The sequence below is a fragment of the Pristiophorus japonicus genome, chromosome 7, assembly GCF_044704955.1.
Source record: "Pristiophorus japonicus isolate sPriJap1 chromosome 7, sPriJap1.hap1, whole genome shotgun sequence".
Lineage (NCBI taxonomy): Eukaryota > Metazoa > Chordata > Chondrichthyes > Pristiophoridae > Pristiophorus > Pristiophorus japonicus.
The window spans coordinates 106,229,070-106,254,557 of NC_091983.1; the positions used below are offsets into that span (position 1 = coordinate 106,229,070).

At 46.5% G+C, this 25,488-nt stretch overlaps 1 protein-coding gene across 7 annotated transcripts in view; it reads right to left on the reverse strand.

Moving 5' to 3' along the window:
* LOC139267231 (intersectin-2-like) overlaps positions 1-25,488 on the reverse strand; it is a 297,091-nt gene that overhangs the window by 63,900 nt on the left and 207,703 nt on the right. For all 7 annotated transcript variants that reach the window (XM_070885216.1, XM_070885218.1, XM_070885214.1 and 4 more), the window contains 7 exons: positions 22,399-22,574; positions 19,537-19,681; positions 18,291-18,496; positions 17,632-17,693; positions 4,111-4,277; positions 3,271-3,316; positions 2,182-2,303 (listed from right to left, as the gene is read on the reverse strand). In XM_070885216.1, coding sequence (XP_070741317.1) covers positions 2,182-2,303; positions 3,271-3,316; positions 4,111-4,277; positions 17,632-17,693; positions 18,291-18,496; positions 19,537-19,681; positions 22,399-22,574 — 924 coding nt within the window. The remainder of the gene's footprint in view (positions 1-2,181; positions 2,304-3,270; positions 3,317-4,110; positions 4,278-17,631; positions 17,694-18,290; positions 18,497-19,536; positions 19,682-22,398; positions 22,575-25,488) is intronic.

The window sequence follows — 25,488 nt, forward strand, 5'->3', positions numbered from 1 at the left end:
AATGAGTTACACAGAATGAGTGATCAATAATCACACACTAGTCCTTCATTTGTCACCTTTTTTTTAATGGACACCACGTTCCATGTTTTGCTGTTCCAGTGTGAAATCCAAATGTTATTCATAAATCCTTCAGTTTAGTTTGTTGCTAGGCCTATGAATGTTATAACCCTTATGCCCGTCCTCATAGCTTAGTAACTACCTTTCTTTCTCAAAAAAAAGTCTGACAACTGAAGTGTGATGGATGCACACTAGACCCAATGACCCACAGAGCCCCTGTCCACAACAGTCATTATGAAGCAGGTGTTTAAATTGCACATGCACAGAATTAAAAAAAAATGCTTTTTTAACAACTGCCCAATTCAAAAATAATGCAGCCCAAAGGAATGCAGGTATTGTATCAGACAATATCAGGTGGTCATACCCTTTATCTACCAAAATTCCTTGGATTCTGGGGCGGTCCCAGTGGATTGGAAAATTGCAAATGTTATGCTCCTATTTTAAAAAGGAGGCTGACAAAAAGCAGGAAATTATAGACCAGTTAGCCTAACATCTCGTTGGGAAAATGCTGGAGTCCATTATTAAGGAACCAGTAGCAGGACATTTGGAAAAGCATAATTCAATCAAGCAGAGTCAACATGGTTTTATGAAAGGGAAATCATGTTTGACAAATTTTCTGGAGTTCTTTGAGGATGTAACGAACAGGGTAGATAAAGGGGAACAAGTGAATGTGGTGCATTTGGATTTCCAGAAGGCATTCGATAAGGTTACTGCACGGATATTAGCATGGATAGAGGATCGGCTAACTAACAGAAAACAGAGAGTCAGGATAAATGGGTCATTTTCTGGTTGGCAAACAGTGACTAGTAAGGTGCCGCAAGGATCGGTGCTGGGTTCTCAACTATTTACAATCTATATTAATGACTTTGATGAAGGGACAGAGTGTAATGTAGCCAAGTTTGCTGATGATACAAAGATGGGTGGGAAAGCAAATTGTGAGGAGAACACACAAAATCTGCAAAGGGATATAGACAGGCTAAGTGAGTGGGCAAAAATTTGGCAGATGGAGTATAATGTGGGAAAATTTGAGGTTACCACTTGGCAGAAAAAATAGAAAAGCAAATTATAATTTAAATGGAGAAAAATTGCAAAGTGCTGCAGTACAGAGGGACCTGGGGGTCCTTGTACATGAAACACAAAAAGTTAGTATGCAGGTACAGCAAGTAATCAGGAGGGCTAATGAAATGTTGGCCTTTATTGCAAGGGGGATAGAGTATAAAAGCAGAGAAGTCCTGCTACAACTGTACAGGATATTGATGATGCCACACCTAGAGTAGTACATACAGTTTTGGTCGCCTTATTTAAGGAAGGATATCCTTGCTTTGGAGGTTGTTCAGATAAGATTCACTGGGTTGATTCTGGAGATGAATGGGTTGACTTATGAAGATAGGTTGAGTAGGTTGAGCCTATACTCATTGGCGTTCAGAAGAATGAGAGGTGATCTTATCGAAACATATAAGATAATGAGGGGGCTGGACAAGGTGGATGCAGAGAAGCTATTTCCACTCATAGGGAAAACTAAAACTAGGGGACATAGTCTCAGAATAAGGGGCCACCCATTGAAAACTGAGATGAGGAGGAATTTCTTCTCACAGAGGGTTATAAATCTATGGAATTTTCTGTCCCAGAGAGCTGTGGAGGCTGGGTCATTGAATATATTTAAGGCGGAGATAGAAGATTTTTGAGCGATAAGGAAATAAAGGGTTATGGTGGGCGGGCAGGGAAGTGGAGCTGAGTCCATGATCAGATGAGCCATGATCTTATTAAATGGCAGAGCAGCCTCGAGGGGGCCAGGTGGCCTACTCCTGCTCCTATTTCTTATGTTCTTATGTTACCTAGACTCACTTGAAAAACATATCTCGAAATGGGGAGTCCCAGTATCCAATTCTGTTTTCCCTGGAGGCATTTCCACTCGTTGCCCTTTTGATATTTTCACAAATCAAGAATATTCTATTTATAGCTTGATAAGACAGAAGGTATAGAAGAAAACTACCACAAGTGCACATTCATTTTCTTTATCTCTCCTTGCTACAATAATCCACTGACCATGCGATAATGGCAACTGACATTCTTTGTGTTTATCAATGCTTATTGTTGAAATGCCGACATTATTAAAATGCTTACCTGTAACTCACCCTGCCACCATCCAGAGGTATTTTTATTCAAAATAAGTATCAACTGGCCTCGGACAAGGCTGAGCTGCTCGGTACCTGTCGCTGTGTACGCTGAGGTTACCTGAGCAATCTCTGTAAGAAAATATTAAACCAGTTACAACTCAAGCCTCCAAGAGACCATTGCCTAAATTAAAAATCTAAACAAAACCTTCAAAACTTCTATTTTATGACCGCAGTTTTGACATTGCATACTTCATCCCATCATAGGTGGAAAATATTTCTAATTGTAGTAGTGCACAAATCAATGGCATAGGTGCAACCACCAATAAAATCATGGTGTGGTCAGCCGAGGCCTTAGAAACATAGAAACATAGAAAAATAGGTGCAGGAGTAGGCCCTTCGAGCCTGCACCACCATTCGATAAGATCATGGCTGGTCATTCCCTCGGTATTCCTTTCCTGCTTTCTCTCCATACCCCTTGATCCCCTTAGCCATAAGGGCCATATCTAACTCCCTCTTGAATATATCCAATTAACTGGCATCAACAACTCTCTGCAGCAGGGAATTCCACAGGTTAACAACTCTCTGAGTGAAGAAGTTTCTCCTCATCTCAGTCCTAAATGGCCTACCTCTTATCCTAAGACTGTGTCCCCTGGTTCTGGACTTCCCCAACATCAGGAACAATCTACCCGCATCTAACCTGTCCCGTCCCGTCAGAATCTTGTATGTTTCTATGAGATCCCCTCTCATCCTTCTAAACTCCAATGTATAAAGGCCCAGTTGATCCAGTCTCTCCTCATATGTCAGTCCAGCCTTCCTGGCAATCCCACCTTATATCCTGCCTTTATATAGACAAATGGTGGAAGAATCATTTAAACAAAAAAATCTTTCCCCTCGGAAAATCGATTTTTTATTAAACCACAAAAACTATATATGCTAAGTACAACTTTAATATTTCCAAATAATGTGTTAAGACATCAAAAAAATAACAAGTACCCAACCAAATTTCAATAATGAGAACTTTAGTGATAGTTAGCAATCTTTTTCGTATTCTTAAACATCAGCAGAATTTTGCAAAACAAATAAACGACAGAAGTACCTGGTTTCTTGTTTAACGTTCCTGCTCTTCCCGAACTACTTGATCCCTGACCAAAGAAATAGCAGTTAGAATTAAACAGCATTTTCTTCCAATGGGAATATTTTGGTCATCTTTTTCTACAACTTTCCACTCTCTCTTCTTCTGCCTGATCTGATGTCCTGTCACTGGAGAAATGAGGACATTGCCTGCTCCAAGGATCCTGGCAAAGGCCCTGTAACTGGATGTGCCAGTGTGACTCTCCCAATCTATTGTCCCTTTCCCCATCCCTAATGCTCATCACCACCACAATTAAGCAGTTTAAACTATAGTATGAGTAATTGAGGAGCTTTTTCCAGTGGAAATCATTGCAAATCAGTCCTGGAACAGCACTCAATAACATTCAGTGATTGTCTTGATTAGTGGGTCTTAAGTAGAAAGTGAAGTTTGTTGATGATATTGCGTTTTGGTGAAATCAGAGTGTTCCAAAATACGTGCTACCATCTGTATAGTGACATAACAACTAGACAGATAATAGGAGTGATATTGGTGATGGAGGAGACCAGCTTGTCTATCCTGCCCTCTTGACCTGAAGCAAAATATATTAAGAGTGGAAGTCGAATAAAAGAGGGTGCATCCTCTTTAGCAAATATAATCTACAAAGACCGAGTACACAAATAAATTAAGATCTTGTAACCACAGCATTTTTTGAAAAAACTTTTCTTCACCCAAACTCATCTGATGTGTGATGTTTTTCAATTCACTAAAATAATGGAAAGCTTATTTTGCAAACAGACTGTAGCTCACTGAAAATATTGCAATGTAAACAATTTTAGAACACAAATAATAGAGCGGTAAACTTACATCTAGATCCTTCGGTTTGACATAATTGGAAGGAAAGACACCCGTTCTATCGTCAATAACTCCTGTCCACCATTCACCATCTTTCTTAGTGACCAGAACCATCTCGCCCTCAGTGAAGGTTAAATCTCCGGTTTCAGCACTTTCATATGAATATAGTGCAATATACTCTACGAAAGAAAATGCTAAATTATTAATAAAATGAATGGATACCACAGCTCTGAGATTTCTTTCAACTAAAAAAAATGAATGTATGCACATATTGTTTGCAAACAGCTAGATTGGATGACTTGAGTCTGTCAATCAGCCAACCTAACCTTACAATTTGCTCTGTTTCCCCACCGTCAGGGAAACAATTTTGTTCACTCCGTCACCTTTGTACAATGCATCTGTATTTCCCTTTGAGGACATGCAAGTCACCTGCTCCCAGGCCGCCACTTTAATCAGTTGCCAGGATATAGGGCCCAAGTTTCCACATGATAAAAAATGGGCGCCCCTCCGAGCTGGGCGCCCGTTTTTCGTGCCTAAAACGGCGCCAGAAAAAAAACGAGCGATTCTGGAGTGCTTTGCAGCTCCTTGTCTGCTTGGCGCGGCACCCAGGGGGTGGGAGCCTTCACTCGCGCCGATTTTGGAAGTGGGAGGGGGTGGGTACTATTTAAATTAGTTTTTTTCCTGCCGGCAACGCTGCACGTGCGCGTTGGAGCGTTCGCGCATGCTCAGTGTGAAAAAAACATTGGCACTCGGCCATTTTTGTAGTTCTTTGTAGCCGTTTAGTTTTTGAACATTTTTTTATAAAAGTACATTGCCATCAGCACAGAGGCTTCTTGTAGCAGTGAGAAGGGTGCAGGAAGCCTCAGAAAGTTGAGGCAGCCGTTTCCCGACGACCTCCCCCTTTTGCCATCGGGAAATGGCTCCTCAATTTCTGAGGCTTCCTGCAGCCTTCTCTCTTTCCCGCCAGCCGTCTGGAACGGCTCCATTCCCTCCCTCCCCCCGTGTTCGGTCGGCTCCCCACCCGCCCCCCACCCCCCCGCCCCCCCGCGTTCGGTCGGCTTCCTCCCTCCCGCCCGCGTTCGGTCGGCTCCCTTCCCTCCACCCCCCCCCGCGTTCGGTCGGCTCCCTTCCCTCCACCCCCCCCGCGTTCGGTCGGCTCCCTCCCTCCCTCCCTCCCGCCCGCGTTTGGTCGGCTCTCTCCCTCCCGTGTTCGTCGGCTCCCTTCCCTTCCCTCCCCCCGCCCCGCCGCGTTCGGTCGGCTCCCTCCTCCCCCCCCCGCCCGCGTTCGGTCGGCTCCCTCCTCCGCCGGTCGGCTCCCTCCTCCCCCCCCGCCCGCGTTCGGTCGGCTCCCTCCTCCGCCGGTCGGCTCCCTCCTCCACCCCCGCCCGCGTTCGGTCGGCTCCCTCCCTCCCTCCCTCCCGCCCGCGTTTGGTCGGCTCTCTCCCTCCCGCATTCGTCGGCTCCCTTCCCTTCCCCCCCCTCCCGTGTTCGTCGGCTCCCTTCCCTTCCCTCCCCCCCCCCCCCGCCGCGTTCGGTCGGCTTCCTCCTCCTCCCCCGCCCGCGTTCGGTCGGCTCCCTCCTCCGCCGGTCGGCTCCCTCCTCCCCCCCCCCGGCCCGCGTTCGGTCGGCTCCCTCCTCCCCCCCGGCCCGCGTTCGGTCGGCTCCCTCGTTTTGTGAGGCTTGCTGCACCATTCTTCCTGGCGGAAGCACTTTCACACAGGTAGGAAGATGGTTTATTTAATCTTTTCTTTGCTTATAAATGTTTATTCAGGTTGGATTTATTTGTATAATATTTGTATAAGTATAAATAAGGATTGATTGTAGAATTTAATAAGTTCCCTTCCCCCCCACTCCCCCCCCCACCTCGTTCTGGACGCCTGATTTGTAACCTGCGCCTGATTTTTTAAGAACAGGTTTTTTCAGTTCTACAAAACTCTTCACTTGCTCCATTCTACTTTAGTTTGGAGTACATTTTCACTGTGGAAACTTTCAAATCAGGCGTCAGTGGCCAGACCCGCCCCCTTTTGAAGAAAAAATTCTGTTCCAAAGTAGAACTGTTCTACCTGACTAGAACTGCAGGAAAAAAAAATGTGCAGAATTGCGAATTCTAAGATAGTCCGTTCTCCACCAGTTGCTCCTAAAAATCAGGCGCAAATCATGTGGAAACTTGGGCTCATAGTGCTTTTCTCCTTTCCCTCCAAGATCTCCTCTAGAACGATCTCCCTGTCCATCCCAAGTTGACACAGCAGAAATAATCTGTTCAGCAACCCCACCCCCAGAAATTGTATCTTTATTTTGACAAGACAGTATATGCTCACAAACCCAGGACTACAATTTAGTTACCTGCTCCCTTGACCCTATTCTCATCAAACTGCTGACCACCCAACTTCCTTTTCTGGCTCCCATGTTGGCTGGCATTGTTAACGGTTCTCTCAGGTACATAGAAACATAGAAACTAGGTGCAGGAGCAGGCCATTCAGCCCTTCTAGCCTGCACCACCATTCAATGAGTTCATGGCTGAACATGAAACTTCAGTACCCCTTTCCTGCTTTCTCGCCATACCCCTTGATCCCCCGAGTAGTAAGGACTTCATCTAACTCCCTTTTGAATATATTTAGTGAATTGGCCTCAACTATTTTCTGTGGGAGAGAATTCCACAGGTTCACCACTCTCTGGGTGAAGAAGTTTCTCCTCATCTCTGTCCTAAATGGCTTACCCCTTATCCTTAGACTGTGACCCCTGGTTCTGGACTTCCCCAACATTGGGAACATTCTTCCTGCATCTAACCTGTCTAAACCCGTCAGAATTTTAAACGTTTCTATGAGGTCCCCTCTCATTCTTCTGAACTCCAGTGAATACAAGCCCAGTTGATCCAGTCTTTCTTGATAGGTCAGTCCCACCATCCCGGGAATCAGTCTGGTGAATCTTCGCTGCACTCCCTCAATAGCAAGAATGTCCTTCCTCAAGTTAGGAGACCAAAACTGTACACAATACTCCAGGTGTGGCCTCACCAAGGCCCTGTACAACTGTAGCAACACCTCCCTGCCCCTGTACTCAAATCCCCTCGCTATGAAGGCCAACATGCCATTTGCTTTCTTAACCGACTGCTGTACCTGCATGCCAACCTTCAATGACTGATGTATCATGACACCCAGGACTCGTTGCACCTTCCCTTTTCCTAATCTGTCACCATTCAGATAATAGTCTGTCTCTCTGTTTTTACCACCAAAGTGGATAACCTCACATTTATCCACATTATACTTCATCTGCCATTCATTTGTCCACTCACCTAACCTATCCAAGTCACTCTGCAGCCTCATAGCATCCTCCTCGCAGCTCACACTGCCACCCAACTTAGTGTCATCCGTAAATTTGGAGATACTACATTTAATCCCCTCGTCTAAATCATTAATGTACAATGTAAACAGCTGGGGCCTCAGCACAGAACCTTGCGGTACCCCACTAGTCACTGCCTGCCATTCTGAAAAATACCCATTTACTCCTACTCTTTGTTTCCTGTCTGACAACCAGTTCTCAATCCACGTCAGCACACTACCCCCAATCCCATGTGCTTTAACTTTGCACATTAATCTCTTGTGTGGGACCTTGTCGAAAGCCTTCTGAAAGTCCAAATATACCACATCAACTGGTTCTCCTTTGTCCACTTTACTGGAAACATCCTCAAAAAATTCCAGAAGATTTGTCAAGCATGATTTCCCTTTCACAAATCCATGCTGACTTGGACCTATCATGTCACCATTTTCCAAATGCGCTGCTATGACATCCTTAATAATTGATTCCATCATTTTACCCACTACTGAGGTCAGGCTGACCGGTCTACAATTCCCTGTTTTCTCTCTCCCTCCTTTTTTAAAAAGTGGGGTTACATTGGCTACCCACCACTCGATAGGAACTGATCCAGAGTCAATGGAATGTTGGAAAATGACTGTCAATGCATCCGCTATTTCCAAGGCCACCTCCTTAAGTACTCTGGGATGCAGTCCATCAGGCCCTGGGGATTTATCGGCCTTCAATCCCATCAATTTCCCCAACACAATTTCCCGACTAATAAAGATTTCCCTCAGTTCCTCCTCCTTACTAGACCCTCTGACCCCTTTTATATCTGGAAGGTTGTTTGTGTCCTCCTTAGTGAATACCGAACCAAAGTACTTGTTCAATTGGTCTGCCATTTCTTTGTTCCTCGTTATGACTTCCCCTGATTCCGACTGCAGGGGACTTATGTTTGTCTTTACTAACCTTTTTCTCTTTACATACCTATAGAAACTTTTGCAATCCGCCTTAATGTTCCCTGCAAGCTTCTTCTCGTACTCCATTTTCCCTGCCCTAATCAAACCCTTTGTCCTCCTCTGCTGAGTTCTAAATTTCTCCCAGTCCCCGGGTTCGCTGCTATTTCTGGCCAATTTGTATGCCACTTCCTTGGCTTTAATACTATCCCTGATTTCCCTGGATAGCCACGGTTGAGCCACCTTTCCTTTTTTATTTTTACGCCAGACAGGAATGTACAATTGTTGTAATTCATCCATGCAGTCTCTAAATGTCTGCCATTGCCCATCCACTGTCAACCCCTTAAGTATCATTCGCCAATCTATCCTAGCCAATTCACGCCTCATACCTTCAAAGTTACCCTTCTTTAAGTTCTGGACCATGGTCTCTGAATTAACTGTTTCATTCTCCATCCTAATGCAGAATTCCACCATATTATGGTCACTCTTCCCCAAGGGGCCTCGCACAATGAGATTGCTAATTAATCCTCTCTCATTACACAACACCCAGTCTAAGATGCCCTCCCCCCTAGTTGGTTCCTCGACATATTGGTCTAGAAAACCATCCCTTATGCACTCCAGGAAATCCTCCTCCACCGTATTGCTTCCAGTTTGGCTAGCCTAATCTATGTGCATATTAAAGTAATCCATGATAACTGCTGCACCTTTATTGCATGCACCCCTAATTTCCTGTTTGATGCCCTCCCCAACATCACTACTACTGTTTGGAGGTCTGTACACAACTCCCACTAACGTTTTTTGCCCTTTGGTGTTCTGCAGCTCTACCCATATAGATTCCACATCATCCAAGTTAATGTCTTTCCTAACTATTGCATTAATCTCCTCTTTAACCAGCAATGTTACCCCACCTCCTTTTCCTTTTATTCTATCCTTCTGGTGTCCCCCTTTCCCTCAAATCTGCCGTCATCACCCCACTCCATAAAAAAACAACTCTCGACCCCTCCGTCCTTGCAAACAACAGCCTAATCTCCAACCTCCCTTTCCGCTCCAAAGTCCTTGAATGTGTTGTCGCCTCCCAAATCTGTGCCCATCTTTCCCGCAATTCCATGTTTGAATCCCTCTAATCCGGTTTCTGCATCTGCCACAGTACCGAAATGACTCTCATCAAAGTCACAAATGACATTCTTTCTGACTGTGACAAAGGCAAACTATCTCTCCTCATCCTTCTTGAATTGTCTGGAGCCTTTGACACGGTTGACCACTCTATCCTTCTCCAACTCCTCTCCACCACCGTACAAGCTGGTTGGGACTGCACTTGCCTGGTTCCATTCTTATCTATCTCATCGTAGCCAGAGAATCACCTGCAACAGCTTCTCTTCCCGCCGCACGTCGTTACCTCTGGTGTCCCCCAAGCATCTATCCTTGGCTCCCTCCCATTTCTCATCGACATGTTGCCCCTTGGCGACATCATCCGAAAACACAGCGTCAGTTTCCACATGTACGCTGATGACACCCAGCTCTACCTCACTAACACTTCCCTCCACGGTCTCTAAATTGTCAGACTGCTTGTCCGACATCCAGTTCTGGATGAGCAGAAATTTCTCCAAGTGAATATTGGGAAGACCGAAGCCATTGTTTTCGGTCCCCGCCTCAAACTTCGTTCCCTAGCCATTGATTCCATCCTTCTCCCCAATTTCTGTCCGAGGCTGAACTAGACTGTTCGCAACCTTGGTGTCATATTTGACCCTGAAATGAGCTTTCGACCACATATCCGCAGCATAACTAAGACCACCTATTTCCACCTCCGTAACATCGCCCGTCTCTGCCCTTGCCTCAGCTCATCCGCTGCTGAAGCCCTCATCCATGTCTTTGTTATATCTAGACTTGACTATTCCAACACACTCCTGGCTGGCCTCCCACATTCTACCCAAGGCAAACTTGAGGTGAGCCAACACTTGGCTGCCCGTGTCCTAACTCGCACCAAGTCCCGCTCACCCTTCACCCCTGTGCTCGCTGATTTACATTGGTTTCCGGTTAAGCAACACCTCGATTTCAAAATTTTCATTGTTATTTTCAAATCCCTCCATGGCCTCGCCCCTCCCTATCTCTGTAATCTCCTCCAGCCGACGCCGCCACCCACCGCACCTCCCCCCCGCCCCCACAACCCAACCCGCAAGATGTCTGTGTTCCTCTAATTCTGCCCTCTTGAGCATCCCTGATTATAAATCACTCAACCATTGGTGCCATGTCTTCTGTTGCCAAGGCCAGCAGCTCTGGAACTCCCTGCCTAAACCTCTCTCCTCCTTCAAGACACTCCTTAAAACAAACCTCTGACCAAGCTTTTGGTCAATTTTTATCTCATTATACTCCTGTGAAGCACCTTGGGAAGTTTTGCCACGTTAAAGGCGCTATATAAGTACAAGTTGTTGTTATAACACATGGCATTTTAATTTCTTTAAACACTTTGGGCTCAATTTTGGCCCACCCCTTTTTTCGGCGCACTTACTGGAGATGCGCCGCTTTTCTCCATTCAGAAGTACGCCGAAAAAATTCCTTCTCACTTTGGCCGCTGTCCGGCCTCCTCCCTCTGGTCGCGCAGCGTGGCCAGTCGAGTTGGGGTGGAGCCAGCGTCTTGCGCCGAAAACAATGCCGGGACGTCTGCACATGCGCAGTGGAGTGTCCGCACATGCGCAGTAGCTCCCCACCCCCAGCCTCTCCGTGTCTTGCTGCAGCCGCTCCGTGTGGGACCTGATGCTGGCCAAATGTTGTTGTGAGTACGGGTAGTTGATTTGAAGCTTTAATAATTTTGAAATTGCACTGAGAGGCCTCTCGGCCAGGGATTGTGGTGGGCAGGCAGGAGAATTGATAGAAATCATCCAGGCAGGAGCACGATCAGTTCTCTTGCCTGCCCGCCCCGAGCCTGGCCGAGTGGCCACTGGTGCGATCGATCCAGTATAATCATTGCAAACAAATAGTTGTTTAAATTAGTTGAGAGATTCGGGCAATTTAATTCAACTATCTTTTACTTCTTTTATTTTTGTAGTTTAAGCTTCCATTCTATAGTAAATTAACTTTGCGAAGTTTGTCATATGATGTCCTGTATAGCTGTTTGATCCTCTTCACATTCTTTAGTCATTAAGTTTCTTTATTAGTGACCAAATTAAATTTTAGTCTTTTGAAACTCACTCGACCTGGGATAGGGACGGGAGGCCAGCAGAACTGACAGAAATCATCCAGGCAGGAGCACTCTCAGTTCTGCTGGCCTCCCGCCCTATCCCAGGTCGAATGGCCTCCGACATACCTACCTGCGCTGATTTCTTAACTCTCCGCAAGGGTTTTCTGAAGTGGCCACATACGCTGGCTTAAGTAGATTTGGAGTAATTATTAGCTGGCCAAAGTTGCCTAAATGGGCAGAACTGGTGTCGGTGGCTGGTAACGCCCCCTTTTGAGAAAAAATACCAAACTAAAAAAATCTTAACTAATTCACTTACACTGGTGCAAATTGAATGCGCAAAATGGGGATTTTTCAGTTACTCCAGAAAAACCAAGTTACTCCAAAAATAACGGAGCAACTCCTGGCCAAATTTGAGCCCAATAAATGTGCTATTTGTAAACAGACTGCAGTGGAAACAAATAGGATATAATCATGTTATTTAAGCCAAACCAACTTCAACACAGGTAGTTAGTTAACAACAACTAGCATTTATATAGTGTCTTTAACATAGCAAAACATCCTAAGATGTTTATCAAGAGCATTATCAATAAAAATATTGACATCGAACACAGGAGATATCAGGACAGATAACAGAAGCTTGGTCAAAGAGGTAGGTTTTAAGGAGCGTTTTAAAGGAGAAGAGCGAGGTGGAGAGGTTTAGGGAGGGAGTTCCAGAGCTTTGGGCCAAAGCAGTTGAAAGCACGGCCGCCAATGATGGAGCAATTAAAATTGGGGATGCACAAGAGGCCAGAATTGGAGGATCACAGATATCTCGAAAGTTTGTTCAGCTGGAGGATGTTGCAGAGCTAGTGAGAGGCGAGGCCATTGGGGGATTCAAAAACAAGGATGAGGATTTTAAAATTGAGGCGCTGTCAGACCAGGAGTCAAGCAATGGGATGATGGGTGAACAGGACTTGACAGAGGGCTTTGTGCAGACCTGCACGGAGTGCAGCAGCAGCTCAGAGTGCAAAGGTAAGAGTTTGGTAAGTGGGAGAGTTCGGACAAATGGGAGCGGGAGGTGTTGCTTTGTCTTGTTTTCCCCACCAGTGCTGACTCCCCGACCTGGGAGGAAAAGAAAACGAAGTGTGACGTCACAGCCAAGAGGGTAAGCGATTGGCTGGTTGATTGGTGAGTAGTTTTTCTTTTTTCCTTATCTTGTCAGTAAGAAACCTTTGGCATTGTTGCCAAATTAGGTTATTTTAAGGGTTAAGTCATGGCAGGAGAGCCCAGACCCGTGTCATGCTCCTCCTGTGCCATGTGGGAAATCACGGACGCTTCCAGTGTCCCTGACGACGATGTGTGCAGGAAGTATATCCAGCTGCAGCTCCTGTTAGACCGCATGACGGCACTGGAGCTGCGGATGAATTCACTCTGGAGCATGCGTGATGCTGAGGATGTCGTGGATAGCACGTTCAGTGAGTTGGTCACACCGCAGGTAAAGGTTACAAAGGCAGATAGGGGATGGGTGACCATCAGGCAGAGCAGGAGTAGGAAGGCAGTGCAGGAGTCCCCTCAGTCATTTCCCTCCAAAAACAGATATACATACCGCTTTGCATATTGTTAGGGGAGATGGCTCACCAGGGGAAGGCAGCAGTAGCCAAGTTCATGGCACCATGGGTGGCTCTGCTACACAGGAGGGCAGGAAAAAGAGTGGGAGAGCTATAGTGGTAGAGGATTCTATTCTAAGGGGAATAGATAGGCGTTTCTGCGGTCGCAACCGAGACTGCAGGATGGTATGTTGCCTCCCTGGTGCAAGGGTCAAGGATGTCTTGGAGCAGCTGCAGGGCATTCTGGAAGGGGAGGGTGAACAGCCAACTGTCGTGGTGTATATAGGTACCAACGATATAGGTAAAAAGAGGTATGAGGTCCTAACAGCTGAATTTAGGGAGTTAGGAATTAAATTAAAAAGTAGGACCTCAAAGGTAGTAATCTCAGGATTGTTACCAGTGCCATGTGCTAGTCAGAGTAGAAATAGCAGGATAGCTAAGATGAATACATGGCTTGAGGAGTGGTGCAAGAGGGAAGGATTCAAATTCCTGGGATATTGGAACCGGTTCTGGGGGAGGTGGAACCAGTACAAACCGGATAGTCTGCACCTGGACAGGGCCGGAACCAATGTCCTAGGGGGAGTGTTTGCTAGTGCTGTTGGGGAGGGGTTAAACTAATATGGCAGGGGGATGGGAACCTATGCAGGGAGTCAGAGGGAAATAAAATGGGGACAGAAGCAAAAGATGGAAAGGAGAATAGTAAAAGTGGAGGGCAGAGAAACCCAAGGCAAAAATCAAAAAGGGCCACATTACAGTAAAACTCTAAAAGGGACAAAGAGTGTTAAAAAGACAAGCCTGTCGGCTCTGTGCCTCAATGCGAGGAGTATTCGTAATAAGGTGGATGAGTTAATGGCGCAGGCAGCTATTAACGATTATGATATAATTGGGATTACGAAGACAAGGCTCCAGGATGACCAAGGCTGGGAACTCAACATCCAGGGGTATTCAACATTCAGGAAGGATAGACAGAAAGGAAAAGGAGGTGGGATAGCGTTGCTGGTTAAAGAGGAAATTAACGCAATAGTAAGAAAGGACATTAGCTTGGATGATGTGGAATCTGTATGGGTGGAGCTGCGGAATACCAAAGGGCAGAAAACACTAGTGGGAGTTGTGTACAGACCACCAAACAGTACTAGTGAGGTTGGGGGTGTCATCAAACAAGAAATTAGGGATGCGTGCAATAAAGGTACAGCAGTTATCATGGGCGACTTTAATCTACATATATATTGGGCTAACCAAGCTGGTAGCAATGCGGTGGAGGAGGATTTCCTGGAGTGTATTAGGGATGGCTTTCTAGACCAATATGTTGAGGAACCAACTAGGGAGCTGGCCATCCTAGACTGGGTGTTGTGTAATGAGAGAGGACTAATTAGCAACCTTGTTGTGCGAGGCCCCCTGGGGAAGACTGACCATAATATGGTAGAATTCTTCATTAAGATGGATAGTGACAGTGTTAATTCAGAGACAAAGGTCCTGAACTTAAAGGAAAGGTAACTTCGATGGTATGAGACGTGAATTGGCTAGGATAGACTGGCAAATGATACTTAAAGGGTTGGCAGTGGATAGACAATGGCAGACATTTATAGGTTACATGGATGAACTTCAACAATTGTACATCCCTGTCTATAAAGGAGAAGGTAGTTCAACCGTGGCTAACAAGGGAAATTAGGGATAGTGCTAAATCCAAGGAAGAGGCATATAAATTGGCCAGAAAAACCAGCAAACCTGAGGACTGGGAGAAATTTAGAATTCAGCAGAGGAGGACAAAGGGTCTAATTAGGAGGGGGGAAATAAAGTATGAGAGGAAGCTTGCAGGGAACATAAAAACTGACTGCAAAAGCTTCTATAAATATGTGAGGAGAAAAAGATTAGTAAAGACCAACGTAGGTCCTTTGCAGTCAGAATTAGGTGAATTTATAATGGGGACCAAAGAAATGGCAGACCAATTGAACAAATACTTTGGATCTATCTTCACTAAGGAAGACACAAATAACCTTCCGGAAATACTAGGGGTTCGAGGGTCTAGCAAAAAGGAGGAATTGAAGGAAATCCTTATTAGTCAGGAAATTGTGTTGGGGAAATTGATGGGATTGAAGGCCAATAAATCCCCAGGGCCTGATAGGCTGTATCCCAGAGTACTTAAGGAAGTGGCCCTAGAAATAGTGGATGCATTGGTGATCATTTTCCAACATTCTATTGACTCTGGATCAGTTCCTATGGACTGGAGGGTAGCTAATGTAACACCACTGTTTAAAAAAGGAAGGAGAGAGAAAACATGGAATTATAGACCAGTTAGCCTGACATCGGTGGTGGGGAAAATATTGGAATCAATTATTAAAGATGAAATAGCAGCGCATTTGGAAAGCAGTGATAGGATCGGTTCACGTCAGCATGGATTTATGAAAGGGAAATCATGCTTCACAAATCTTCTAGAATTTTTTGAGGATGTAACTGGTAGAGTGGACAAGGGAGAACCAGTGGATGTGGTGTATTTGGACTTTCAAAAGGCTTTTGACAAGGTCCCACACAAGAGATTGGTGTTCAAAATTGAAGCACATGGTATTGGGGGTAATGTATTGACGTGGATAGAGAACTGGTTGGCAGACAGGAAGCAGAGAGTCAGAATAAACAGGTCCTTTTCAGAATGGCAGGCAGTGACCAGTGGGTTCAGTGCTGGGACCCCAGCTATTTACAATATACATCAATAATTTAGATGAAGGAATTGAATGTAATATCTCCAAGTTTGCAGATGACACTAAGCTGGCTGGCGGTGTGAGCTGTGAGGAGGATGCTAAAAGGCTGCAGGGTGACTTGGATAGGTTAGGTGAGTGGGCAAATGCATGGCAGATACAGTATAATGTGGATAAATGTGAGGTTATCCACTTTGGTGGCAAAAACAGGAAGACAGAATATTATCTGAATGGTGACAGATTAGGAAAAGGGGAGATGCAACGAGACCTGGGTGTCATGATACATCAGTCAGTGAAGTTTGGCATGCAGGTACAGCAGGTGGTAAAGAAGGCAAATGGCATGTTGGCCTTCATAGCTAGAGGATTTGAGTATAGGAGCAGGGAGGTCTTACTGCAGTTGTACAGAGCCTTGGTGAGGCCACACCTGGAATATTGTGTTCAGTTTTGGTCTCCTAATCTGAGGAAGGACATTCTTGCTATTGAGGGAGTACAGCGAAGGTTCACCAGATTAATTCCCAGGAGGGCAGGATTGACATATGAGGATCAACTGGGCTTGTATCCACTGGAGTTTAGAAGAATGAGAGGGGATCTCATAGAAACATATAAAATTCTGATGGGATTGGACAGGTTAGAGGCAGGATGTTCCCGTTGCTGGGAAGTTCCAGAACCTGGGGTCACAGTCTAAGAATAAGGGGTAAGCCATTTAGGACCGAGATGAGGAGAAACTTCTTCACTCAGAGTGGTTAACCTGTGAATTCTCTACCGCAGAAAGTTGTTGAGGCCAGTCCGTTAAGATATATTCAAAAGGGAGTTCGATATGGCCCTTATGGCCAAAGGGATTAAGGGGTATGGAGAGAAAGGAGGAAAGGGGTACTGAGGTTGATTGATCAGCCATGTTCTTATTGAATGGCAGTGCAGGCTTGAAGGGCCGAATGGCCTGCTCCTGCACCTAATTTCTATGTTTCTATGATGCGAGTTAAGATACAGGCAGTTGAGTTTTGGATGAGCGCAAGTTTATGTGGAAGATGGGAGGCTGGCCAGTAGAGAATTGGAATAGTCAAGTCTGGAGGTAATATAGGCATGGCTGAGGCTTCAGCAGCAGATGAGCTGAGGTAGGGTCGGAGTCGGGCGATGTTACTGAGGTGGAAGTAGGAGTCTTGGTGATGGAGTGGATATGTGGTTGGGAGCTCATCTCGGGGTCAAATACAATACCAAGGCTGCAACGGTCTGGCTCAGCTTCAGACAATTGCCAGGGAGAGGGATGGAAATGGTGGTCAGGGAATAGAGTTAAATAATAAATACAGTTAAAATATCACTGGTACAGTGAGGCTGCCAATGTTGCTCTGCAAATGGCCATATCTATGTAATATTACAAACAATTCCTCCAGACTTTCTTTTTCTGAGGAACTGTATATCATGTCACACTCCAGCTGAGATTGGGAACTCATGTGAGGTACCCTGTGTTCCAACCAAAGTCTCACTATTCTTGATAGAGCCTGTCATAAGACTAAACTGTCTTAGTTACTAAAACATTGGGAGTACATCTTGTGTCAAAATCAGCAAAACTTCACCTGATGGTACTGAGCCTTACTGACCTATTCCCATCTCTGCAGTGGAGAGGGCAAACATGAAAGGATGCACTGCCAGTGACACGAACAGTGTGAAAAAATAAACTTATTTGGAGGTAACTGTTGGCAAAATTAACGTTATCTTAAAGTAAGTCTGCATTTTTGAAAAATTGATTTCTCTGGTAGTTACACTTCATTCATACTGGTGTACAGAATGTTCTGTTAAATTAATCATGGAGCCATACAAAAGAGCTATTACAGGAGCTTTACCTTCTACTGGCTGGGAGACTGGGCTGGAGTTCTTGTTCACTGAAGCATAAATAGGTTCTGGTCTGTTGACAAAGTTATTGACATAGTTCAGCAGTGTAATTTGGTATTTGGCATGAAACAAAACTGAACATATTTTTAACAAATAACTTTACTGGCAAAGGGCATATATTGCAAAATAACTCCAAAATGACTGTTCAGAAATAATTATACATTAGTTGATCACCTGTGGTGTTGCATAAGGGGAATCAAGACCAAGTGTGAATTCAGGTGAAGCAGGGTTAGAGCATAGGGAATAATTGGACCAGGGCACGCTGACATAATTCAGACCCATTTCCAAGTCACACATTCTCTCATTATTTTTGTATTTCCTTCTAAGTGTACATGTATAATGGAAACTATTTAAACTCTTCATGCAACAGCTGTGCCCTCCTTGGGTCCTGTATAATTACAGCCTGACAAGTTTTACATTGACAGTTTTCATTATAAATGTAGACATAGAAATTTATACAGGTTGTGGAAATCGTTGTCAGAATGTGCACATAGGCGTACAATTTTGAGTACATTAAAACATGTACACATCTATTATTACATTTCATATGTAGTTCACATCAACTGCCTGATTTAACTGGCCTGTCAGTACTAGACAAGTAAAAACTTACTCCACTGATGGCTGTGCATGTTCAGTGATAACCTTGACATACGACCTGGGAAACCAGCCCTTTGCACCACGAACTTCTCCGAACCACCAGTTATCTTGTTGCTCCAGGACGTCAATGATGTCATCTTTTGAGAAGTTCAAATGATTCTCTTTCTTTGCCGTCCACGAACAAAGTGCCAGTGCTTTAAAAGCTTTTACATTTTCGACCTAAAAAAATTGAATTTTTTTTGACAACTTTTGTGTGTGGAATTTTAGCAATAACACAAAATTAATAACCTAGGAACAATAATACAATAAGTATAACAGAACGGTGCACCTTAAAAAAAAACAAATGGAATGCAAAGACAGGTGGTGATTGTGGATCACCAGTAGTCCCAGGGGGCAATAGTGGACGCAGTGGTGAACAGGATATGAAGTGGGTGAGATTAGAAAATAGGTGCAGGAGTAGGCCCTTCGAATGGCCCCCAGCATGCACATTGAGCAGGAAGGTTGGTGAGAGAGGAAGATGGGGCACCTGGAGTTGCTGCTCGTAGGATGGCACCAACAGATGGGCTCATCAGAGAATGCAAAGAGAGGCACAGAAGGTAGCTGTAGGTTAATTTAAGTGGCATTCAAGCCTGGGACAGCAGCGGGAGAGTGGGGAGGCAGAGTGATACGTTGGGGTAGGAGGTTAGGAGGAGCAAAGTACACAAGAGAGCCTCATCCCTCCCGACTTGTGTAACCTCCAGCCCTACAATTCCCCAAGAACTCTGTGCCCCTCCAACTCTGGCCTCTTGTGTATTCCCCTTTGCCTCACTACTGGCGGACATGCCTTCAGCCGCATCGGCCCCAAGCTCTGGAATTCCCTCCCCAAACCTCTCTGCCTCTCTCTTCTCCTTTAAGGACCTCCTTAAAACCTATCTCTTTAACCAAGCTTTTAGTCATCCATCTTATTATCTCCTTCTTTGGCTGTGTCAATTTTTGGCCCATTATGTTCCTGTGAAGCGCCTTGGGAGTTTTCCCACCTTTAAGGTGCTATTTAAATGTTGTTATTGTTGAAAGGAGTTACCATTATCTGTGCAACACTGTGGGGTTGTACCATCTTGTTACATTTAGAATGTGTCATAAGAGTACCATAAGATCCAATGTAACTGGATTATGGATATATGTAAAAAGGAAGCCTATGCAGAATTTAAGTGCACACAAACATCACTGTAAACAGATAATTCTCTTGCACAGAATAATAATAAGATATTGGACAGACATACCTGATCATAAACAGGGGACCCAGAACCAGGGGGAAGAGTTGGAGTAAAAGCAGATTTCTGCCAAATGGGACTGCCACTTATCCCTGAGAAGGTTCGACTTGGCTGAAAATTCCCTTCATCACCAACTTTACTTTGAGCATATGGTCTATTGGAAAGAGATAGCAGATTTTTCATTGCTTCAGATCAACATTCTTGAGAGAATGTGGAGCATTTAACAATAATTCACTTGATATGGAAATATATCTTGCATAAGAATAATCATGATACATAACTATTAGTCCAGTTCAGGAATCCGCAATAAACACTTGCCTTCCCATAACCCACTGTGCACCAAGGTAGTTAAAGGCACACTTCAATACTTCATACAATGTTATGTGTTATTTCAATATTATAAATACTTTTTTTTTTTTAAATGGAAAAATGGTAAACACAGTTTTATAGGAAGATGGAAAAATTACAGTTATCCAGTCAGTTAGTATTTAGAATACTATGGTTACACAGTATGGAAGACAACCATTCGGACCGTGCCGGCTCTCTGCAAGAGCGCGTCAGCTAGTCCCAATCCCCAATCCCCAATCTCCCACCCTTTTCCTGTAGTCCTGCAAATCGTTTTCTTTCAGGTGCTTATCCAACTCCCTTTTCAAAGCAGTGATTGAGTCTGCCTCCACCATCCTTTCAGTGCATTACAGATCCTAACCACTTGCTGTGCAAAAATGTTTTTTCCTATGTCGCCTTTAGTTCTTTTGCCAATCACCTTAAATCTGTGTCCTCTGGTTTTTGACCCTTCTGCAATGGGAACAGTTTCTCTCTATTTACTCTGTCCAGACCCCTCGTGATTTTGAACACCTCTATCAAATCTTCTCTCAGTCTTCTCTGCTCTAAGGAGAACAACCCCGACTATTTGCAAAAACAAGTTCACATCAAGAAAATATATATCTTTGATGATGAATAAAATGAGAAATATCAGTTAAAGCGCAGTACTGGCATTAAGCAAGAGTTTATGCTCGCTCTTATAGTTTCATTATTCAAATCTTCTACCTTTTTGCTATTGAAGAGAAGAAAAAATAATACTTTTGAGCAAGAAAAGATTTCAGACCATTTGTTTTTATCAAATGCTCTGATAATTTTTTTCAGATATTTATTAGTTTAAGTATTTTTGTCAGTGGCTGTCCTATTAGGCCTGGACAAAATACATAAGTTCCGTAACTTTGGCAGAAACCCTGGAGAAATGAGTGTTTACAAAATTTCTCCAGCTTTCCACCGATTTTGCGCCTAAGTTACAACAAAAGATCGGGAAACCTGCAAGGAAATTCTATCCCATGGAGCTAAAGAACAAGCAAATGACAGAATTTTGTACCAAAAGTAGCCCAATACAAAGTGGCAAGTTTTGTCCATTACAGGCTTGATTCACGAGGGCAGGGTTTCGGAGTGGGGAGAGGAGTTATGGTCGGGACCCTTAATGTGGAGTTTTTACTCTGTAGTGTGTGTGTTTTTAAAAAAAAACACAGATTCTCCTTCCAGTAGTTTGGCTGCCTGTTGGGCGAGGAATGCTTGACCAAAGGCCACAGCCCAGGAGCAATTAGGTTTAGTAGTTGTTGGCGATCGAGATCGTGGGGTGAGGGGTTTTGGGGTGGTCGGGGGTTATTGCTGGGAAGTGGAAGATCGCAGGGGTTCGGGAAAGATCGGAGATTGGGGGCAGAGATGGGGGGACGTCGAGGAGAGCGGAGATCGGGGGAGAGGCGGAGCGGGGTTTACAAAGTTAGCATGTTGGGCCTGGAGGAAACACGCCTGCTTTTCCCGGTCCACAAGCGGTGCCATAAAGGCACTTACCTGATGGATCCGGCCCTACTTGCGCCTCCTTTTCCCAAGCCCTGGGAAACCTGGCCAACATGGATTAAAAATAGAAATCCTGTTTCAATTACCAACCCATCTCCTTAGAGCGGACCCTTGATCCTCCTCCATTAAAACCGAAGTGAGGGGCATCCGAGGTGGGTTGGCTCCTGTTCAGAATTTTAGCATTTTAACTTCCCACCTGACGCTCATCCATTTTTGGGGGTTAAAATTAACACCACTGATTCAGTATGTATTTGACTGACAGTTCCTTTCTGGGTTTGAGACAGCAGATATTTAGGAAGATGCAGTATCACCTCTCCAGAATAAAAAAAAGTAATAGTTTGAAATCTCAAAGAAGCAACCAGTTAGTACGAGTCAGTTTTATATTCCTTATGGAAAAGAGATACACCGTGTGCATTCAAAAGCTATTTACAAAATTAATTCTTAGAATTGCAATCTTATTATTTTATCTATTCAAGGACTTAAGCAGAAGATTGTTAACTGTAAATATATACTATGTGATTGTTAATTATTTGCTTGTTACCTTTTGTAAAATAAACTTGCTTGATATTTCACACTTAAAACAAGGTTTGAAGTGATTTTCTGCCACTCTCTCAGCCTGGACTAAGATCTTATGAAGTACAAGATAACTTCAGTAGTTAAAAGAAATGAACAAACAGGGTTTACTATTTGTTTCCTGGGGTACATTACCAAAAACAGGAATAGATATTGCTGAAGGTATGGGGAGTTAGGACACACCCACTAGATTAATTTAATTGATAATCTGGGGTAAAGCAGCCAAAATGGACCCCAAAGCAAAAGACAAATTAATTATGCAGCACTGATCTTTAGACTAAACTAGGTTGCAAAGTTCAATCTGAATCTTTCTGAAAAGAATACTTCACACAGGAAGATAGTACCAACACAGCAAATGAACTATAATGACACAAATTGTAATAACCTTATTAGATTTTGAATACTAAAACTGAAGTGAACATGAGTATCTTAACAATATGAACAACAACAAACCCAGGGGACGTTGAGGTAGCTGAAGCAGGTTTTGTGGGAGGCAATAAAGCCTTTTTGGGGGATAAAGGAGCTTCACTCTCTGTCATCTTCTCCACGTAGTTTACTGGAAACCAACCGGATTTTCCTCGAAGAGTACCATAGAACCAGCCTGATTCCCCTACAGTTGCTTCATCAACCTGTGTGTTACAGAATAAAATTAGAAGATTCTGGACTACAAGCTGGTGAGAAAACTCTCCTCTTGAATTTCAATTCCCAGCAGTTTCCAAATCAACTACTGTACCTCTAATCTTAAAAGAAAATATATACACTAAAACCACATGTATATGTGTGCTGGCACATATGTGTTCAAGCAAATTTTCAGAGGTTTTAACACAACGAGGACTGTAGATAAGGGGAATAAATTGCTGGGAGGGGGAGGGGGGGGGGGAGCGGTGCTGGGGAAAGTGTAGATAGAAGTGTTTTTGATGCCTCATTCTGCTGAGCCACACAGATCAGGATGATTCAAATGTGATTCCAAGGGCTCAATTTTCCCCAAAGCTTTTCTTTGGCATAATTGAAGAGTTACGCCCGTTTTTTGGGGGTCCCAAGTACGCCCAAAAAAATGTTCTAAGATTCCCCGTTGGAGTTCTTCATTTTGGCGCAGCCTAACCTGTCCTTCAGTTTTGGGGGTGGAGCCTTGATCTGTGCCAAAAAGATCGGGTTGCCACGGTACCAGGGACACAACGCGAGCCGAGGCTGGAAAGAGAAACATACAGCCAGCTCGCAACACGTTAAAATACATTGCATCAACATAAAAACACATTAAAAATATATTGCAGCAACTTACCTCCAATTATAAAAGCCTTCCTCCCCCCTCTCGATGACGGTGCCGATCCCCGCCCCTACCTCAGGACAAAGGGCCTCCCGGTCTGCTTCCCCCGCCCGGAACCCCTTGCCGCTGCCGGTTCTGCACCCCCGCCCGACCCTAGCCCCGAGTGCATTGCCGGTCTGCTTCCCTAGCCCGCCCCGAGTCCGTTGCCGGTTCCGTTCCCCACCCTCCAAGCACTTTGCCAGCCCAGCTCCACCCCCTAACCCAGAGTGCTTTGCCGCTCCCGCTGCCCTCCCCCAGCCCGGACCCCTTTGCCGGTGCCGGTCCAGCTCCCCCCTACCCCCGAGTGCTTTGTCGGTCCAGCTCCCCATCCCAGCCCGAAGTGCCATTGCCGATCCCACGCCTAGCCTAGATCAATTGGCCTCTTCCCTCCTGGTCGCCGCATCTAACTCCACCCGAAAGGCCCCTCCACTCTTTCTCCCTCTGCCTCCCTCCACCGTTCGCCCCCCCTCGTTCTCGCACTCCCACTCCCCTCCCTCCCTCTCTCCCCCACCCCCCTCTCTCACCCCCCTCCATCTCTCTCTCCCACCCTCCATCCCTCCAACCCCCTCCCTCCCTCCCTCACCCCCCTCCATCTCTCCCACCTCCTCCCTCCCTCACACCCCTCCATCTCTCCCACCCCCTCCCTCTCTCTCCCCCACCCTCCCTCTCTCTCCCCCACCCCCCTTCCTCCCTCCCTCTCCCCCACCCCCCTCCCTCTCCCCCACCCCCCTCCCTCCCTCTCTCTTCACCAACCCCCTCCCTCCCTCTCCCCCTCCCTCCCTCTCTCTCCCCCACCCCCTCCCTCCCTCTCCCTCTCCCTCTCCCACCCCCTACCTCCCCCACCCCCCTCCCTCCCTCTCCCTCCCCCACCCTCTCCCTCCCCCACCCCCTCCCTCCCTCTCCCTCCCCCACCCCCTCCCTCTCTATCTCTCCCCCTTCCCCCTCCCTCCCTCTCTCTCCCCCCTCCCTCCCTCTCTCTCCCCCCACCTCCCCTCTCTCTCCCCCACACCCCCTCTCTCCCTCTCTCCCCCCCACCCCCCTCCCTTCCTCCCTCCCTCTCCCCCACCCCCCTCCCTCTCTCTCTCTCCCCCACCCCCCTCCATTCCTCCCTCCCTCTCCCCCAACCCCCTCCCTCTCTCTCCGCCACCTCCCTCCCTCCCTCTCTCTCCCCCACCCCCCTCTCTCTCCCCCACCCCCCTCCCTCCCTCTCTCTCCCCCACCCCCCTCCCTCCCTCTCTCTTCCCCACCCCCCTCCCTCCCTCTCTCTCCCCCACCCCCCTCCCTCCCTCTCTCTCCCCCACCCCCCTCCCTCCCTCTCTCTCCCCCACCCCCCTCCCTCCCTCTCTCTCTCTCCCCCACCCGCCTCCCTCCCTCTCTCTCCCCCACCCACCTCCCTCCCTCTCTCTCCCCACCTCCCTCTCTCCCCACCCCCTTCCTCTCTCTCCCCACCCCCTTCCTCTCCCTCTCTCCCCCTCCCCCACCCTCTCTCTCTTCCCCCTGCCTCTCTCCCCCCTCCCCTCCTCTCTCTCTTCCCCTCCCCCACCTCTCTCTCTTGCCCCTCTCTCTCTCTCTTTCTCCTCCCACTTTTCCCCCCCACCCCCTCCCTCTCTCCTCTCTCTCTTCCCCCTCCCCCTCTCTCTTCCCCCTCCCCTCCTCTCTCTCTTCCCCCTCCCCTCCTCTCTCTCTTCCCCTCTCTCTCTTCCCCCTCCCCTCCTCTCTCTCTTCCCCCTCCCCTCCTCTCCCTCCCCCTCTCCCCCCCACCCCCTCCCTCTCCTCTCTCTCCCCCCCCCACCCCCTCCCTCTCCTCTCTCCCCCCAACCCCCTCCTCCTCTCTCTCCCCCCAACCCCCTCCCTCTCTCTCACCTCCCACCCCCTCCCTCTCTCTCACCCTCCACCCCATCCCTCTCTCTCTCTCTCTCTCTCTCCCCCACCCCCGCTCTCTCTCCCCCAACCCCCCTTCCCTCTCTCTCTCCCCCACCCCCACCCTCTCTCTCTCTCCCCCACCCCCCCTCCCCTCTCTCTCTCTCCCCCACCCCCCTTCCCTCTCTCTCTCTAACCCAACCCCCCTTCCTCTCTCTCTCTCTCTCTCTGCTCCCGCTCCCCCTCTCTCTCACCACCTCTCCCCTCCCTCTCTCCCCCTCCTCCTCCTCTCTCTCTTGCCCCTCCCCCTCCTGTCTCTCTTGCCCCTCCCCCACCTCTCACTTGCCCCTCCCCCACCTCTCTCTCTTGCCCCTCCCTCC